Source organism: Amblyomma maculatum, chromosome 1, assembly GCF_055883805.1.
Source record: "Amblyomma maculatum isolate TAMU_Amacu chromosome 1, ASM5588380v1, whole genome shotgun sequence".
NCBI classification, from domain to species: domain Eukaryota; kingdom Metazoa; phylum Arthropoda; class Arachnida; order Ixodida; family Ixodidae; genus Amblyomma; species Amblyomma maculatum.
This window is the reverse complement of record NC_139344.1, coordinates 196,317,485-196,336,656: the sequence shown is the minus strand read 5'-3', so window position 1 is coordinate 196,336,656 and position 19,172 is coordinate 196,317,485. Positions and strand designations below refer to the sequence as shown.

Sequence of the window (19,172 nt, the reverse complement as noted above, 5' to 3'; positions counted from 1 at the left end):
GGGTACATTTGAATTTCCAGTCTCGGACTACTTGCTGACAGGTCTCGGCTTCCACTCTGACAGGAAGCAGCGTGTGACCACATGACCTTGCAACCCTTGTTTGCTTTCAGCAGACATGTCAACTGTTACGTCACTATGACTCAGTTCTTTCGCAGTAATGCTGTATTTATCTTTTGGCATGTGTGTAACACTAAAATAAATAACAGAGGCACCAGTCAATCGGTGCTTTTTGAAACGGAGTGTGACAGGCCTGAATGTGAAGCGTTTTACAAAACTCCATGCAGGGTTGGTTTGCCACTGCTGCTAGCGAAGTTCCTTCAAGGGCCTAGCTCACTGCATTAAAAAACAAACAAAAGCATTTGAAAACACATTTACAATAAGCGTTAGCTGCTTTCGTACATAGCTGTTCGATTGCGATGCTTTCAGACCTGCGCACTGAAAAATTGCAGAACAGGTGAAGAACTTGACAGCACGAACAAACAATCCGTGTTTGGGACTCTGGACGCTTCCGTCTGTAGAGAAATCAAGACAAGAAAGCGAAGATGCAAAGCTGTAGCTTGCGCCATTATTTAGCGCACAATATCGTCTGCAGGAGCACAATAAGTACTCAGAATGCGTTTGGAGTCTAACTCAATTCTAACTCAATATGGCCGCCAGCCCAGGAGCTTTACTGGTGGGTGGGGCTTCTGGGCTGCCTGAGGAAAATCGAACGCCGGACAGCTGTCAGCAAGTAGTCCCGGACAGTCCGGGACTGATAATCGAATGCACCCAGCGCCTCTTGCTTGGGTGGGCACTGGCATGTTCACCGCCATGAACAGGGCTGGCTAGAGATAGCTAGAGAGAACTACACAGTTGTTGACACTCCAGCCTCACTTCATCCCCAGCAAAATTTAATCCAAAGTAAATTGAGGCAGCAACTTAGATCAAATCTGCCTTCTACACAACCCAATATCTCACAGTTACAGCGGCAAAAGAATGAACTCTTCATTGTGACATACCCTTTTGGTTTTACGTTTGTGCCGTTTGGTCGCTGTCCCCTTCACTCCTGGCGAGGAAGTTGTACTAGTAACACTGGGATCCATCGTGACATGTGCGTTTTCTTTTGAATTGCTACCATTGTCGGTACCATTGATGTAGCTGAGCAATTCTTCCACTTCTCGGTCGTCTTCGTGCCGCTCCTGATTATGATTCTGCTGCTGCTGCCGTTGTTTGGCCATGTGAATTGCCTCGGCCTGGAAGGTGCAAAGTAGGTACTGCGTGCTCTTATGCACTCCAGCAGCACGTCTGCACAAAACAGACCTCAAATCGCTACTTACTGGCAGACATGTTTAAATGGTTCACTCAGGACTGAACGTGATGGATTGTAATGGCACAAAGGAAGTGGGGTCAAAGACTGAACATGTACTATTGCAAAACCTTATTAATTCGAATGGCCTTGAAAAACCAGACAAGAATGGCTTACATCACAACATTTATTCGTTGAAAGACTGGGCAAAGGTCACCTGTGTTTGGGATGAAAACAGTGCGACAATGACTATTTTTAGCGCGGTAGCGTTAAGGAGCTCGTGTCGCAGAAAAGCCGGTGTCATCGGCGTCATTGGCAGTGAGCGATAAATCCCGGTATGCACTTCATAAATAAACACAGAAGAACCCCTCCTCGCAATGTGCGGCGCTGCCCCGACATGTGGCGCGCCACTCGCCCCTGACGTTTCGCCGTGCACCCTCACGGGTTGTAAAATCAAGCGTCTTTCCTTTCTTTAGATCACTATCTTCGCTCACCCGCTTCTCCCCTTCGGGCCACGCGGGTACCGGTGCGAGGATGCCCCAATACCCTTGCGTTTAACAAGTTTTCTCGACGAAATGCAATAATGCTATCGCGTTCCACTCTTGAAGGCGAAGCTTAAGCGTCCTCCAAATTTTCACATTTCCATCATTGTTTTGTCGTGTGCTCACAGTTGAAGGCATCAACCGCACCTTCATGGTGAGAGAGAGAGCGAGAGAAAACTTCATTGTTACTGGGTCTTAGTGGGAGAGCCAAGTGGCCGTTAGCTGGTGGCTTGCGGCAACTTCTTCAGCGCGGTTTACAGTGCTCAAATTTATATCGGGGCTCGCGTGGCGCAGCACTTCCTCTCAGCATTCAAGTGAGGCAGCTTCTATGAGAGCCTTGGAAGGCGGGTCCTCTGAGCAATCCCATAAGATATGTTTAAGGTCGGCTTTTTCCCCGCACCTAGTGCAGGATGAGCTTATGCTGTCTGGAAATATGTATGCGTAAACCGCAGGGTTGGGGAAGGAGTTGGTTTATAGTTTTCTCCAGACGATTTCTTGTTGTGTGGTGGTGGGTATACTCTCTTTGAGAGTTTGAAGTGTTGTGTAAGGTCGCTGTATGTGAGCAATCAATCCATTTTGAGTTCCTCAGCATTAGGTCTCACCGCTTGGCCAACAAAACCTCAAGCGTGTTGATGAGCAGCCTCACTGCCTCGGTTCCCTGAGTGGGCGGGTGTCCATACGAGTTCTATCTCTCTGTCCAGTCTGATATCCGCGAAGCTGTTTCTGGCAGCATGGTGAAACACTAGCAGCAGTCCCTTCTCACAACTGAATTGTTCGTGTGTGAGGAGGCTTCACCGCACTTGACGAGTGTACAGTTTTGGTGTGATGAAAGAACCATGTGGCTGGAAGTAAGAGAAGCACTCATAGCCACCAATATGGCCATCAATCAGCGACACCAAGGTGGGCTTGGTTGACTGGCTGATGCGCAGCTCTTAACTCTTTCGTTACCATGCCTATTCAAATCAATCACCAATGATTGATGCTGTAAATTGTCGGTTTCGACATGTTGGAATCGTTTCACGTGCACCTAACGCCACTTAGTGGTCAATCTAGGCACTGCACTTGTAGAACCAGTTTAAATTTTCCCGCTTCGGCAGCAATGATTTTTGATAGACCTTCTCGAGAACTAATGTGAATGTGTTGTTGCAAAATGGGGTGTGGCAGCCGCGTTTGAAGAAGAAAAAAAAAAAAAAAAACTGCCACTCGTAGTAATGCAGCATTAACATAAAATTTTGTGATCAAACGACTTCCTGCAAGTCAAATGATTTATATGAAATCATATTGTCGGCTTTTGTTATCTGACCGTGCGGAGTAGTGTTAGCTACCCGAAAATGGCGCCAGCTATTCACTAGTGAGCTTTGACTTTGAGTCTGGGTGGTTTTATTCCATGAAAACGCATTCCTGAAGGTCCACCGCATGTCCAACATGTATACCCTGCCTTTACAGCCAGTTTGCAGCAGTTTTGGTCTGGTGCTTCACGAACACCAGGAACTGCTACACTGCATGACACTAGAAATGAGGCTGTTTCCACCTGTAGTTTCTTTATGTAGCTTAGAAATGGCGCTGCACAAATAGTTAATTTTTTTACACATTGTTCCTGGGTCATTCCATCTTCAAAATGTATATTCTAAATTTTCTTTGTTAATAATGCATCTGTAGATATTGTGACTTTTCAATCTTATCTTTATATCAACTTGTCACAGGCAAACATCTGTGCGATAGCCTTACATGGGTGTTAGCTGCTGGACAGCACTGACAGTTCGAAATACTTGGACTCTAGAGTTAATGGGGATCGAGTTAATGAGCTTTTACTGTAGCTGCAAGCAGGAATAGGTAGGAGGCAGCCACTGTTGCACCTGCTGCGCTGGTCCCAGCACCAATTTAATTTTGCCATGGATTTACCCCCTCCCTGGTCACACCAAGCCCTTGCCCCCCTCCCAAGCCTCCTCCTCAATTTGTGCTTTCTTATTTTCCCGCTGACATCACTGATGACTAGAAACTTTCTGGAATGTCTATTCCCCCCCCTTTCAGACAAGATCCTGCCGACGCCCTTGCCACTGAATGACCTCAAGAATGTTTTATAAAGCTTTGGGTTTAGGTTATCACAGAGGTTATCGCACCCCCAATGTGGGGTCTTCAAGGTAATAAAGTGAAGTGAAGTGAAGTGAAGTGAAGTGAAGGAGTAGGGCTGCGGAGACACAGCTCATTAGAGGCCTTTTTGGATACAGTGAAAATTCGTTAATTCAAAGGCAATGGGCCCATAAAACATTCTTTGACCAGTCACAGAAAAAAAAAAAAAAAAAAAAGAAGCGTAGCCGTGGATTACTCACAGGATTTAGCCGCCGCGCTTACTGCATTTTTTCACAGAATGGCATAGCAGCACGCGTACAGAATCAAAAAACAAATGCGTACCAATGCAATCACAAGTACAGCAGTTGGACGTGAATGAAGATCAAGATGGGAAAAAAAAAAGTGAAGGCGTTCCACCTAGGCCTTCCTTGTTTTCGTGTGGCCTGACCGACTAACCATAAGCCAAACAGCAAGCGGCCCTGAAGTTTCAAATTTCAGACCGACACATGCCCTGGAGGTTATCTAAAACACTGTTACAGGAATTTTGCTCTCGCGCTAAACTTTGCTTGAGAGAGCCATCACCAGTCACGTAAACAACCCCTGGTTCAAATTTTCTTTAGCAGGAACAATTTGCATACAAATTACAAATTTTAATACATGGAGCCCTATGCATCCTGTTGGTGATAGGCATCAGTACAAGGGTGGGTACTACACTGGACTTCTGTTGGTCTTTCAAAACACTCTTACATCGCACAGATAGATCAACCTCCCAACACTGGAGCAAGAATGGTCATGTCGCTGGACATGCACTAATGCTGCTATGGGTGGGAGGTGCTTCAATGCCAGCAGGTGCACTAGACTCTGCGAACAACTTGACCACTACAAGGGTGCGCACCACCTTTCCCAGTCCTGCTGTGCCTTGACAAAGCTTTGCGAAGCACTGAAAACACGCAGCTGAAACTGGCATTGTTTGCCACGTTGCAGTGAAGAATGTATTTTCCTATGCAAGCGCGTGCTTCAGTGATCCGCAAAAATACGATAGTCTGGTTTTTGTACTGGAGTACTAGGGCTCGGGCGCTTCGCACATCAAGCATCAGTACCACTTTGTGGCACAGCTCAGAAAGGCTGTCACTGCACCGGTTTGCAGCAAAACTGGCATCAGGACATTTCCACAGAGCAGCCCAGATCTTTGAGTTAACTGGGTTTGCACAAGCCCCCGCTTAAAATTATCCTGTCACATTTATGTTAGAAATTATGGGACAAAAAAAACATTCTTCGAATTATCCAAGCTTTCAAATTAACAGAGTTCGAATTGTTGAAGATTTACTGTTTGCCGAAACTTGCTCACACTGTCATAGGTAACACGTAATGCCAGGTTAATTTCAAAACAAATCATTTACAGACATGTAGCCAGCCGTCTTCTGTGATGAAGCAGGGATCCGCCCTGTGAGCTAAACATGTCATATCCACACCATCTCAAGTTCCAACAACATTACACAAGAGGTCGAAAGTCTCTGCAGATTCACAAAGTATAGCTAATAGCAGACAGCAATGACAAATCCATTTTGGGGCACACACAAAGGAAATCAGTTTTAAGACAGCCCCAAGTCATCATAGCCTCTGACTGCTGCTCTGACACCACTCTCGGGAAAAAAAAAAAAAAAAATAAAAATAAGTCAGCTGCAATGGTACATAAGCCCTCCTCCAAAACAAAAGGGCAGAAATCAAGTGGTACAGTCAAACCTCGTTATAACGAAGTTGTATGGGGCGCGAAAATTAGTTTGTTATATTCAATATTCGTTATAAAAGTGCGGACCCAAATTTCTGTAAATTTGGTAATAAAACGCAACAAAATGCGCACTAATATGGACAACACAAAGGTGCAAAAACGCACAATTTTTAAAAAATAAAAGCTTGGTTATAAGCATGAAATCTCACCTTTCATTCTCCGTTGGAGAGCAAAAATGAATACTAAGAATGAATGTTAACTCCGCACACAATTTGCGCGACGGAGCCAACGGACTCTGGAAGTGTGGCGCGCTCGCACGGGTAGGCCACAGTGGCAGAGGCATGGCAGGGGTGGCGGTGACGCTCGAGCCCGGCTATGGCCGTTCATGACCTCAGAGATCACCGTGCGCGGAGGTGTGATCTCGGAGGCCATAGCCCGTTGGTGCTAGTTTTTGTCACCACCGCTAGATGTCGCAGCACGCGAACACGTGGGCGATTTGAACACACTTCAGCGGCAGCGCTTGAGTTCGGCCATGGCCATTCATAACCTCTGCGATCACTGCGCACGGGGGAGTGATCTCGGAGGCCATAAATCGTTGGCGGTAGTTTTTGTTGCCGCCGCTAACTGACGCAGCATGCGAACGATTTAAAACACTTCTGCGGCAGGCGACTAGATTGATTGAAAAATTGTGTTTCTTGGATGTTTTTTCCGGCTCCTTAGTGCATTTTTTGCAGTTTTAATGCAAAAACCTGCTTCGTTATAACCAATCTAGCATCAAATTTTGAAATTTTTCTTTCGTTATACAGAAAGAACTCCCATAAAAATAAACCATAGACCAACCAAACTTTGATTTTAGTTCGTTGTATCCGATAATACGCTATATCAGTATTCTTTATAGCGAGGTTCGACTGTATTGCAAAAAAAATTTTCACAAGTTCACCTCTCTCATGAGCCACTTTTCGTAGTGTAAATACAAAGAAAAGGCAATCCAAATTACTGGCACCAAAGAATTTTACAATGCTGTTAAGAAAAACCAGATACAATTAAAGAAGCAAGAAAATAAAAGCATTGAACACAAACACACACTGTCATGAAATGACTACTTATCATCATTTACAAAGCATAGCTTTGTAAGATCAAGTTTCACCAGCACCTGCATAGCAATCAGAAAAGAATAGAAAGAATCAAGAGAATCAAGAGCACAACGTCAAAATAGCATGCAAAAAGATTCCGGTTATATCGAACTCTGTTACAAGTGATTGAATTACCTTTTATACTGAGTAATTTCTCAGCACCGTAAAGTTACAGCATGACTGCAGACTTAAATGTTTCACAAGTAAAAGGAATTAGCTATCACATCTGACAGATTAAACTTAGCGAAACACCAGATGACTTGGCACCAGTTTTCCCATCTTTTGTATCAAAATTGTGACGCAACTGTTCACCTACAGTATTTCTAGTGACACCACCCAATTTCTCGTTGCATACAGCCTATACCTGCTGACGCAACTGTTCACCTACAGTATTTCTAGTGACACCACCCAATTTCTCGTTGCATACAGCCTATACCTGCTAATCCCATTGGAGGCTAGCTTGCGACAGAGATGCCAACTGATGACAAAAGTACTGTTTGTAGGTTACAGCTGTGGTACAGCCATTTTTCGTGCAGCGTTCCAGGTGGCTTTATACGATTTCTTGCTGACATAGTATGCAGTTACAATGTATATTGTAGGACTACTTTCTGTAGCTGTGCAGCCAAAGTTTCTGTACGCTCTTGTAATGTGCTTGTTTTGACAATGTACATTGTGTGGGCTACTGATTAGCCACGAATTTACGTTCACATAGGCATTCAGTAAAGAAACACATTCTGCATAGCTGGTGGTCGAAAACTTCCAACATAAAGGCAGACCTGAAAATGAAATTGCAACTGAAGACATTGCACAAAGTAGTTCAGATATATACTATTATATATCTGAACTACTTCGTGTAGTGACACCGCAAGGAAAGCCCCGGTCTCAAAACGTTGTCTCCATAGCTGTAGAAAGCTGCCTCCGAGTACAGTCAAGTTGGAAGCTAGCTCGTAATGGATTCCAGTCGATGACATAGGCAGTTGTGTGCAAATGGTCCCTCGCATTCCATCACGAAACATTCCTATTTCTGGCACTACGATTGCGCAGAAAGCAAATGAGTTAACGTCTGTTCTCAACAGACCCAACTTTCACAGTGGCTTTAGTCAGTTGCAGTGCTTTAAAAGACGCCATGAAAGCAGCTACAGTAAAATCTCGTTACAAGAGAGACATTTGAAAGTGGCTGTATTGGTTTTGCTATGATGGCCATGCTAACAACGTCGCAAACAAGCGACATGGTTACAAGTGACAGTCGGTTACTAAGGGCAACTTTTTTTGGGTCCCTAGAGTTAATTCACCATTATTTAGAAGAGACAGCCCAGATACGCCCACACAACACAGCTGACGTACTAATTCATGTGCGCAGCACTTTTCATTCACTTGGCATGATTCTATTCCATTCTGCAGCTGGATGTCACACCTCGCATGGTTGCAGCTATTGTCTCACTGCCAGAAAATTTCTATCATTCTACTCCTATAATTTCAGTCTTGCTCATGCACCAACTATTGAACTGAATTTACATTCGGTTTGATTTACGTCCCAGCTTCCGCAGCGCCAGTCATTTTGTACACTGGTAGTTGGACCAGTTGGACTTCACAGCTCAGCTATTGCCATGCCTACATGGGACCGTTCTGCGCAATGATTCATTTGATATAGTTTAACATCAGACACAAACTCAAATTTCTAAAAGTCATGTTAAAGTGAGCGAAATATCTAGACATAAAAAAAAGATAGGCACAATAATTATTTACATTTATGTCAAATTTTAACCTTGTGTTTATACACAGGTACATGCGAATCTGCATAGATCTGGTCTGACTACTCGCATATTTAGGATTTTTGGTAACAAGAGACATTGGCTACAAGAGACGTTGGTTACAAGAGACATCTTTCTCGGGTCTCTTGAGTGTCTCTTGCAACAAGGTTTTACCGTACTTATGAAAGTCTTGCCTACCATGGATGTTGACACTGTGGACAAGTGGATTGAAAAAAACTTGGGGTGACATCACCAAAACAATATACTATGAAACGGTATTATTTTGGCAGATGCTTCCGAGAAAGATGCCGGCATGCAAGTCCCCACAGTGCAAAAATTAAATGGCTAGAATGTCAGTGCTGTTCGCCACCCTCACGATTGAATGAATGAAGCTTTGACCAGTTAACAATGGAAAAAACATGTCTCCGCGATGCTTGCAAAACGTGCTTTTAATTACAGCAATTCTATAGGTCCTATAAAAAGCATTGGTGACCTTCAAACTTGCCATGTGGCTGAAGTCTTGAAATTATGACTTGGTCTGCCTCCCCATAAACAACTGCTCTGCCCACCATTGCAAGTGCCACTTTCAGGAATGTTAAACTTTGCTTTTTGCTGATGAATGCTACATCAATGATTCAGCCCTTGAATCAGGGGATAATTCGCATGGCTGGTTATTCACAAAATCACTGCTCACCACCTGAAGGCCTGCATGAAACTACCGATTGAAGTTCAGCACGTAATTCGCCCTGTGTAATTCACCCTGTTTTCCATTACTGATGCACTGTAAAACTGCATCTCTGTTCTTGGTTGAGTATGACATCATCTTGCAGTTGGCAAAAAACAATAAAGGCAATGTCTGCATAACAGTTTACATGCCTTCTCGCAAGCAAGTCCAAACAGTCCATTTTGTTGTTTCCCCAGGAAAGGAGACGATGTGCCCCAGAAAATGTTACGGAACATTTTACTTGAGACATCTTCTTCCTTCTCAACAATCACTACCTTAGCTGATAATCACTAAATATAATGTTGCATGATCATTTTGTGATCACTCAGTTCTTTTCTGCAGGCATGCTGTCAACGACAACTGAATTAGTCCTACAGCTCAAAAGTGGTATCTCCAGCCGCTTTTATGTTGTTAACTGATAGTTACCCTCGACAACTAAGTCGCATGGAACATTTCAAGGCACTTGAGCGGCCAACAGTGTCTCACTCAGCATGGTCGAAGGTTAAAGCAACAGCACGTGCAGCACTTTGCTGATGTAATCAAGGACAAAGAGACCAGCTGGTTAGAGGGGAAGTCGTAGATAGTGCAGTAAGTCATATTCCAGGATATATCTTTGCTTTGTTTTCTCGATTTCACTCCCTCGACTCCCTTACCTCCCCTCTCCGCCACTTACTCCCCTTAAATTCTTACATGTTTGGAACCTGCAAAAGAAAGTTGTAAAACTATCCACTCCATGTTCCTGTCCTGTCTGCTCTTCTCAAGCTCACCGTGCTCACACCATATGCAACTGTCAGTCAACAAACACAAAATGCGAATTGATCTGCAATGTAGTCTGCGTAAACCAGTATGAGTGCAAAAGGACTACTGTGTATGTACCCCTCGACAGACAGTTGTTTACCTTATTTTGCAGTACCAAGCATTGCACTGGCTTTTATACACGAAAAAACACTTAATGAAGGCTGCTTTCTGTACAGAATATCGTGTGGTTGAATGACGTGGCTCAACCCCTACAGAAGGCCCCAAAGCATGGGTTGGGAATTTTAGGCATCAAAGCGTGTTTATGGAAATGCGGACTTACATCAAGCCCAGATAGTTCGTTGTTTCTCATGCCACCAATTCAAGGTCCCCAAATGAGGCAACCATAGCCGGCTGTAGAGAAATCAGGGGTGGAAGCAGGCTCTAGCATCTTGAAACACCTCAGGGAGCAGTAATAATGCCATTCTGGAGGAGCTTTGGAGCAATAAAACAAGTTTTGGAGCCCTCGAGTTACGTTTTTGAGCATGTTTAAAAGGTCAACCTGACATACAAAAACAAACAATTTGATTCTTTTTTATTCAAAGTTCAATGATTTGGTGACTATGCACACATCTCTGACAACCCAAATCGCCAAAACATGTATAAACGTCTAAATAACAGTTGACCTGAGCAACGATTCCAAATAGACTACAGTAGCAAACGCAATGCTTGCTTGTTCACTTCATAATTGAACGCAAAATTTGACTGAAAAAATTTGACCTTTTTTTTTTTATGATGTCGTGTCTGCAACTTAAGAGTGCTCAAGCACTGCAACTAGTCTGGAATCCACATCAATGAGCACCACGTTTCAGCTCTCTATCTCGTTCATATCGTTTCCGATCCCATGCCTGAGCCAACAAATTCCTTGACATTGGTCAGTGGTGTCCTCAAGGAGGATAGACGGCACTCGAGAGTAGCCTTTTCCTCCTTCAGCCCAGTGGCTCCTGATGGTTTTTTCCTTGAAAGACACTGCTTCAATTTCAGCATGTTGGCGATAAGCCCTGTATAGCTTTCCAACCCCCTTGAGAAAGTTTCTAGTGATTGGCACCTTCGGTGCATCACTCCCAAAACAATTGAAGTATGCTTTTGTCTGACGTGAGCTTTGCACAATTGTAACTGATAAGCAGGTGCAATGGTGGAGTACCTTCCTGCTTTCACAGCAAAAGCACTAGAACTCATAGTTTTATGCAGCTGTAGAAGTTTCCTAACAGCTCGTGGTAATTTGTGGTAACTGCATCACTTCTCTCTCCACAGTCAACTGAAAAGGCTGAGAGGAGAGGCTGTCACATGAACAGCATTTTTTTCACAATGAGTTCCCTCTAATTACTTGAACCTCATTTTAAATTTACTTGCAAACAAATATTTATTATTGCTCCAAATATGCTTCTCTAGATTTGTAAGAATTTTATTTGTATTAGGCAATGCATGAGGTATGTGCTTTATACCTCTGTCATCGTTTAAACCCTGGAAGCTACCAAATCAAGGATACACAACCCAAAACATGCCATCAGCCTGCTGTGCTTCTCATAGTGTACTACAATAATATGGCAGGTTCATTGGATTGGATCACATTCTTTGCAGGGAATACAATGATTCACTGTGCAGCAAAAACCAGCCTTCCGCTAAATTTGACATCAATGCACTTAGGCAGCTGGTTTGGAGCAATTTTGTGCTTTGGAGCAGCATCGAGCAGGAAAAACAGTCTGGAGAAGAATGGAAAAAATGGAGTAGCGCTTCCACCCCAAGAAATGCAGTGCTTCGCCACTCAAGTGGTGGAGATAAGATGAAAGTGAATGTGTGGAGTCAGTTTGATAACAACTTCCAAGTAAAGCCTGGTACTGAATAAATGCTGCACACAAGGTTTCGAACCTTTAAGACAGTCTGGTAATGAAAGTCCACTGACCTGCCCAAGGGGGGGCTTTTATTTTAAAAGCGACCTGGTGTGGTTCATGCCGCGATCCAGACGTCTCTACATTGAGGTGATAATTTCAGTATTGTAGTTATCCAGTCCAACCAGGCAGAAGTGGCTGACAGCTATTATAATCCACTTGCTTTAGACAAAGCACTGAGAATTGCACATGGCAACCTAGAGATCCAAGTATAGCGCCAAGTGAAAGTGCTGCCATGAACTTGTACTGGATGACCATACTTTTTTATGCAGTGCAGCAATGTCTGATTGGGAAGCTCCAAAAGAACTGTGGGGAATGGAAGATATCTAAAAATTGATCTCCTAGAGGCCATGTCTATGCTGAGCGGGTCATGGAATGATGTAAGAAATGAAAATACACAGAATTGCTTCCAACGTTCTGGTCTCTGATTTCCGGAAGATGAAGCTGTTGCAGGTCTTGTCGATTTGAGGAACCAACTGTTCAAATACCTTGGCGCTACTTGTGATGGAGCAACCGCAAGTAACTTTGTCTCTGTGGCCAAAGACACCGAGACGATGCGGGAGCTTGCAGATAAGACGTCACAGGTAACCAAGAAACCTCTAATGCTAACTGCGACGAAGACTTGAGAGCCTGTACTCATGTGCTTCGAAGTGTGCGGTGTACTCGCCACGGTTTGACACTACTGCGTGTCATTTTCAGCAGCTGGAAGTCCACCTACAATGTTGAAAGATGTGTCCCCTCGGAGGCAGTGAAGATGAAGAAAAAAAAAAATTTGCGCCACTACTTAGCTCGGCACTTTGCGTGCAGTAAGTGGCCATAAAAGAAGTATTTTTTCCATTTCTGTGCATTTGTATGTTGTTAAATTTACTGCTACTTTACACTGAATGACATGTTATATCAAACAGATGTTTTTTTGCAAGTTCCGTACAGGTAACCTGCGGTGAAGCTTGCAGTGTTGATAGCAGCGTTGTAACCTACAGCTTTGCAAGAGAAGCAAGCAACATTTTGGTGCACCTGTTGAGCTTTTCGACGATACCTGCGTTAGGTCATAGGCATCAGCTTGCTCGCTATGTCGAAGCCATATGTGCTATGCATCATCTTGATGTAGGGTTTTTTTTTTAGCACAAACAAAGACAAGGACAAGAAAGGCGAGATGTACACACATACACCTTTCTAGTCCTTGTCTTTGTTTGCGCTAAAAAAACCCTTACATCAAGATGAACTATCAACTCGCCCAACAGGAAGCTTTAATATGCATCATCTAACCGCGGTAAGCCAACAGAAGCTAGGGTAGGAAAGTAATCAGTTAAACACAGTTCAGGGTACAGTCGCACATTTGTAGCAGCCCAAGCGGCTGATGGCAGCAGTTTTAGTTGCTCAGTAATCAATTTCGTGCCACCTGGGCAGTGCCAGTTACCTATATGCGGGCTGTCATGCCAAAAAGATAGCGTCTAGTGCACACCTTATGTGGTGAAACCAACCCAACTGACCAAAGCCTCGTGGCGGGCCTCACCTGATGTGCTTCGCTATCGAAGGCGTTAGAATCAATTGTATCTTATTTTAATCATAGATTATTACATTTGTTCACCAATGACAAAGTTCATATCAATGGTGGTGGCTAGTTCTAGAGCACCACATGTTGCAGCTTCACTGTGCAACAGGCTAGGTAGGCCTAGTGACACTACGTACTTAGCTGACGAGCGGTGCACTGCAGTTATGCTAGCAAGCAATACGTTGCCGAAAGAAGCACACGTCAGTCGCTGGATGCAGTGGATTCTCGCTTCTGAGTTACAAATTACCACATCTACAGCAATTTTTTTATGCACCAAACTATAGTGCAATCCACTTAAAGAGTTCGATACATCCGAGATCAAGAGTATATACTATGATGCTGATGGTTTCCCTCAGAAAATGTCTCCAATACAGCTACTGCAGTAACAGGTTATCATTTTGAGGTTATCTGTTCTCTTGATGTACCACTAGAACAGTGTGTCATGCCAGAACATGCAAGGGTACAGCAACCAGTGGCTCAGTTAGACCACACACACCATTCACAACCCTACAGAAACTGCAAAATGAAAAGGCACATGATGACCATCAATGCTTTCTAGTTTAGTTTATGAGAGAAGCAGTAATGCAGGGCTCCGGAATTTTCGACCATCTCGGGTTCTTCAACGTGCACTGACATCGCACAGCACACGGGCGCCTCGCTTTTCGCATCCATCAAAAAGTGGCCAGGATTCGATCCCACATCCTTGTGTACAGCCGTCAAGCACCCTCACTACTGCGCCACCGCGGTGGATATCGATGCTTTCTCTCCACGCAATAGAAGAGGGTACAGAACACACTCGGAACACTGCCCTTTCAAAATTTCTGTCAGTCTTTCACTACAAAGTCCTGGCTTGTACTAAAAAGCCCGTGCCACAAGTTTGAATACAACAAGCCCTTGGTAAAAATATGCCCCTGTTGGACAAAAGCAATTAAAAAGCCCAGGTATCTACACAGACACTCCATTATGCTGGAGCTCAGGGAAATGCACATACCTTTCGCTTGCTGAGGATCAGCCGTAACCGGTCGCGCATTTCTTGGTAATTCTTGCTAACAGGAGCCACAGGAGGTGCCCCATGGCCAAACACTTCGCAATAACAGCAGTCACAAACACGATTCTCGCCAGCACTTCGTTGATTAGAGGCTGTTGTAGAAGAACTGTTCTCTGAGCACGTGTCCTCCAATGAGTCCTCACCGTCTACCAAAGCATTATCACAGTCAGAGTCCAAGCCGGTTCCTGAAAAGAGAGCAGCAAGAAACCATCAGCGCATTACCTCCCACTGTGAAGATTATATATGCAAGCACAAGCAAGGACTACACTTTTGAACATCATCGCAAGCACTGTGAGGCTGTGGTGCGTTTTACATAGTAGGAAACTATGGCCATCATACACTAGACAACAGGTTAAAAAAGTTCGCTTCTTTTAAGAATGAAACAATGTAGGAGATTTCGATTATAAATTTTTCGAAAGGTACGCTAGGGTGTGATGGGATGTTTGTCATAAAATTTTAGAAAATGCTTTCATCATACTTGTTCAAGTTTTGCGCAGGAAATTAAGATATGACTAACACGTGGTTAAGAAATGATCAAGACCACACACGACGAGCGCTTGTTGTGTGGTCTTCCTTCAGTGTGCTAGTCTTTTCTGCGCTTTAGCATCCATTATCAATTGTTTAATTCTAGGCATTTCACCTCAAAAACAAATAGCCAGCAGTCTGACAGGTTGGTGTCTGTTACTGAAGAGTGCTCTGGATGAGAGTACACTTAGTGAACCTAGGTTAACAGACGTGTTTTGGGATGTTTTTTAGCACATAAGCATTGTCCTCATGGCTAAAAGGGGTGGTTCGTTTGTTGCTACCATGGAGGCCATTGATAGGGGAAGTTCTGTACGCTCCGGATGAAAGACGCAGACTAAGGTTTTGTACTGGATCTAGACGTTTTAGGCCAGATGGTCTTTATGACCCATACACTATGCTTCCGTAATCTAAGAAAGAGTGTGCTAATGAGCAAGAGATGCACAAAAGGCCCATTCTATCGGATTCAGACCCCAAGCCTTACCGTGACAGCGCTCTCTATGTTTAGAAATAAGGGAACTTTTTCTGTTTGAGGTTGTTTGTGTGTGGTAGAAATGAGTTTCTTGTCAAAAGTTACTCCAAGGTATATGCAGTCATTCTTTACAGGTAATATGGTTTCATTTGTAAGCCTTGTTTGAGGGAGAACAGAGCAGCCACTGATTTTTCTGGGGAAAACTGAAATCCATTTTTGTCTGCCTATGACGCTAGTTTATTCATTCAACTGCACTTGTCTTTCCCATGATATACATCCCATGATGATACATTGAAGGATATGTATGCTATCTGCAGGTCATCAACATAAACCGAATACATTATGAATTTTGGGATTATTTTCCTTATAAAATTCATTTTTACGACAAAAAGAGTTGGACTTAAAGAGCACCCTAGAGCAGGGTTCGTACAGGTGGCAAAGAAAAAAATTCAAGGATATTCAAGGAATTTCAAGCCCCCATAGGAGGATTTTCAAGGCTCCCTTCGAGGGCTTAATTTTTTTTTCCATGTCAAAGATCTTCAAACAGTGCTCTCAAAACGTCTGAAATATTTATTCCACAAAGAAAAAAAACATCACTACACAGATTTGCTTCTATTGCACAGAAAAAAATTAAATATAGCTTCATAAAATATCACAGTGAAAGTTTGGTCATATCCCGCAGAAAAGTAAAAAATTGGTTTTATAAAATTGTTGGTTATTTCCTATACCCTCACAAAATATTGTCCACTGCTTCAACTGCACAAAACAAAAAAATCCTTAGGAAGCAGCTCCTCAGGGCTACTTCAGGGGAGCTCCAGCAGCTTTTGTTGAATTTGGAGCTTGATGGCGTGTAGCTCCTCACTCTTGTCTTTGGCCGTCTTTATTGGACTTTACAATGTGTGTCACATTGTTTTCTGCCTCTGCTTTATCAGCATAGGCATTTGCAGATGCCATGAGATCATCAATTGTCAATTCCAGCTTCTTTTTCTTTCTTTTCATTGCATCAAGCTCTTCCTCAATGCAGTGCTTTTTTCTCTGCTTTGAAGCTTCAAGGTCCTGCTTTTTCTGGGCTTCCAAGTATGCTCCATACTTTTGCCTTGCAGCTGACACAGCGATCCTCAGTTCCTTGGTGATTGGAATGTTTAGAACACCACCTGCTTTCTCAACTGCATCGCACACGATCCGTTGTGAAACATATGAAAGGTCCTTCAGATTCTCAACGCACACCTGTCGGTTTACACTAAATCCACGCTCGACAGTTGCCTGGCCATGACTGAGGACAAGCAGAAGTTTCACAATGCTCCACAACTTCGAGTAGGTTGAACTGAACTTCAAGAGATCAGGGTAAAATTCATCCAGTCTGTCAGTGCACTTGTCAAATTGTCTAAGCTGATGTTTCTGCTCGTGCAGGAGCTCCGTGTACTCGGCCAGCACCGTGTCTCGAAGGCTCGAGGGCGCTTAGCAACTTTTCCTGAATGTCATTGGCTGTGGAATGCCCCATAAAAACGGAGGTGTAATACCTGGTCGTCACTTGGTGAGCAGAGTCCCAACACCTCACGTGCACATCCATTTGCTAAGTCATTTGCCGACTTGTCAAACAGTACGACACAGAATTCACACTGTTCTATTTCTCGCTGCAATGCTGAAAGAAAGAAAGGCCTGAGACTGTGACACGTCATATAGGCGCATTTCTTTTCACCACAAGAAAACGCCTTTGCCACTTCACTGTCCGGAAACATGCGCTGAAATAGCTCCCCTGCTTGGGATGACGACCGGTACGAAAAGTGGGATGTCACAACTTTCAGAGTCCAAAGAATTTCAGCATCAGTGACAAGCTCGTGCGCTTTGCAAGCATCGTTTTGGCTTGGCGACTGCGAGGAACACGCGCTAGTAGACTGCTCTACCGCGACCGGCGTCGGGTACCTTTTCAACGCGCTCCCTTGCGCTACCTTCATTGCGCCAATATGCTTGCCGCTTTTCATGTGACTTTTTAAAGAGGATTCACCCATGGCAGTCACATCCACAGTTTTACCGCAAAGCTTGCACTTAGCCCGATGCGGACTCGTTGTATCAGGCGCAATCCACTGCTTGTATTCGGCATGGTGGAGCCACGTAGCCTGAAACTTGCTCTTTCCGGGCATTGTGTCACATATGAAAATGTCACGTGCGCTGACAGGCAGAAGCCACGCTCATTCCAAAAATGCAAGCACTAGGGCAACGCCAGTGTAGACACGGCCGCACGGCTCGGTAAACCTATCTAAAAACGTTGGGCTCGGTGAGTGATGGCGATGCGATAGCGATGGGATGACGCACATAGAGTTCCTTACTCTTACCTAGAGGGAAAGCTGTGCTGCCGTCTATGGGCGTTTACATGGAGTTACCAGACGGCCAGTTCAGCCACCATGGGCGCTCAAAGCATCGAGCGCAGAACTACAACTTTTGGCCAAAACTAATGCAAAGATAAACGTTGTTATACCATAAATAATGTCCTAACATTGAATATTGTGACTATAAATTACAAAAAGAGAGAGAAACAGAATGCCAGTGTGAGATTTATCCAATATAAGCGATGGCTCTTTCTCCTATTGGCTTAGTTTTGAGCAGCACAAATACCAAAATTTCACACTTAATAGGCAAACTTTGAAATAAAAAAACGTTATGAAAATATTTATGGTTGTGCAATCACTTAAGAAAGTTTTTAGTGGCATTTCGGGAAACAGAAACCATTTATTGGCGACGTCTGCTTTTGCGCCTTCGCTACTATGGCTTTCGCGGTCTATGTACGCACCTTCAAATGATGATGATGACGAAAAAAGAAACTTCGCAGTAACGCCACTCCACGTACCCGAGAAAAACCGACTGTCCCGCAACAAGTAGCACACCGGCCCATGATTCTTAGCGCGCCCATGGTGGCTGAAGTGCAGCGCCCTCAGCTTTCCCTCTAGTTAGTGTAAGGAACTCTATGACGACGCAGCCGCGCGCCCACTGCAGTGTTGCCAGCCGCCTAACGAGAATGCGCTAAATAGGCTAAAAATCGATACGTTTCCTTCCCCGCAGTTCATTCAGAACTCAGTCAAGAATAAAAGTTTAGCAACAAAAACGTTTTCATGACGAAAAACACCAGTTCAAATTTAGTATTCAAGGAATTCAAGAATCTTCAAGGACCAGTCATACATTCAAGGTGGGCCTTGAAAACAGACTTCCGTAATTCAATGGTATTCAAGGTTTTCAAGCACCTGTGCGCACCCTGCTAGAGGCACCCTATTCTCCAAACAAAGCTTCTCGAAAACATTCAGCCTAGGTACATATCAAATGAACAATTCTACAGGAAGTTATTTAGGAAGTTTAAAATCAAATCTTGGATATCCAAATATGCTAAGTCAGTCGTAGAACATGGTCAGTCCAAATGGTCAGTCGTAGAACATGCTTTCTTCAAAACCACATTGGTGAATAAGCTCCCAGAACTAAAGGACAAAGGCTAGCCTGATAGTTAAAAAAAATTCTGCAAAAGAACTTGTGAGAGCTATGGGTCTAAAACTACCAGGGGAGGCTGGCAGCTTCCCTGGCTTCAGGAATGGCACAATAATAGCTTTTTTTCCAGGTTTCAAGAATGCTTCCGGATACTCATATTTTATTGAAAAATTTCGTAACTGCCTCTAC

General features: G+C 43.8%; 1 protein-coding gene across 3 annotated transcripts in view; it reads right to left on the bottom strand.

Annotated features, from left to right (window-relative positions):
- Positions 1-19,172, bottom strand: part of LOC146205331 (uncharacterized) — a 121,566-nt gene that overhangs the window by 50,582 nt on the left and 51,812 nt on the right. For all 3 annotated transcript variants that reach the window (XM_084589974.1, XM_084589975.1, XM_084589976.1), the window contains exons 12-13: positions 14,462-14,703; positions 999-1,232 (exon numbers count right to left, since the gene is read on the bottom strand). In XM_084589974.1, the coding sequence (XP_084446100.1) occupies positions 999-1,232; positions 14,462-14,703 (476 nt within the window). The remainder of the gene's footprint in view (positions 1-998; positions 1,233-14,461; positions 14,704-19,172) is intronic.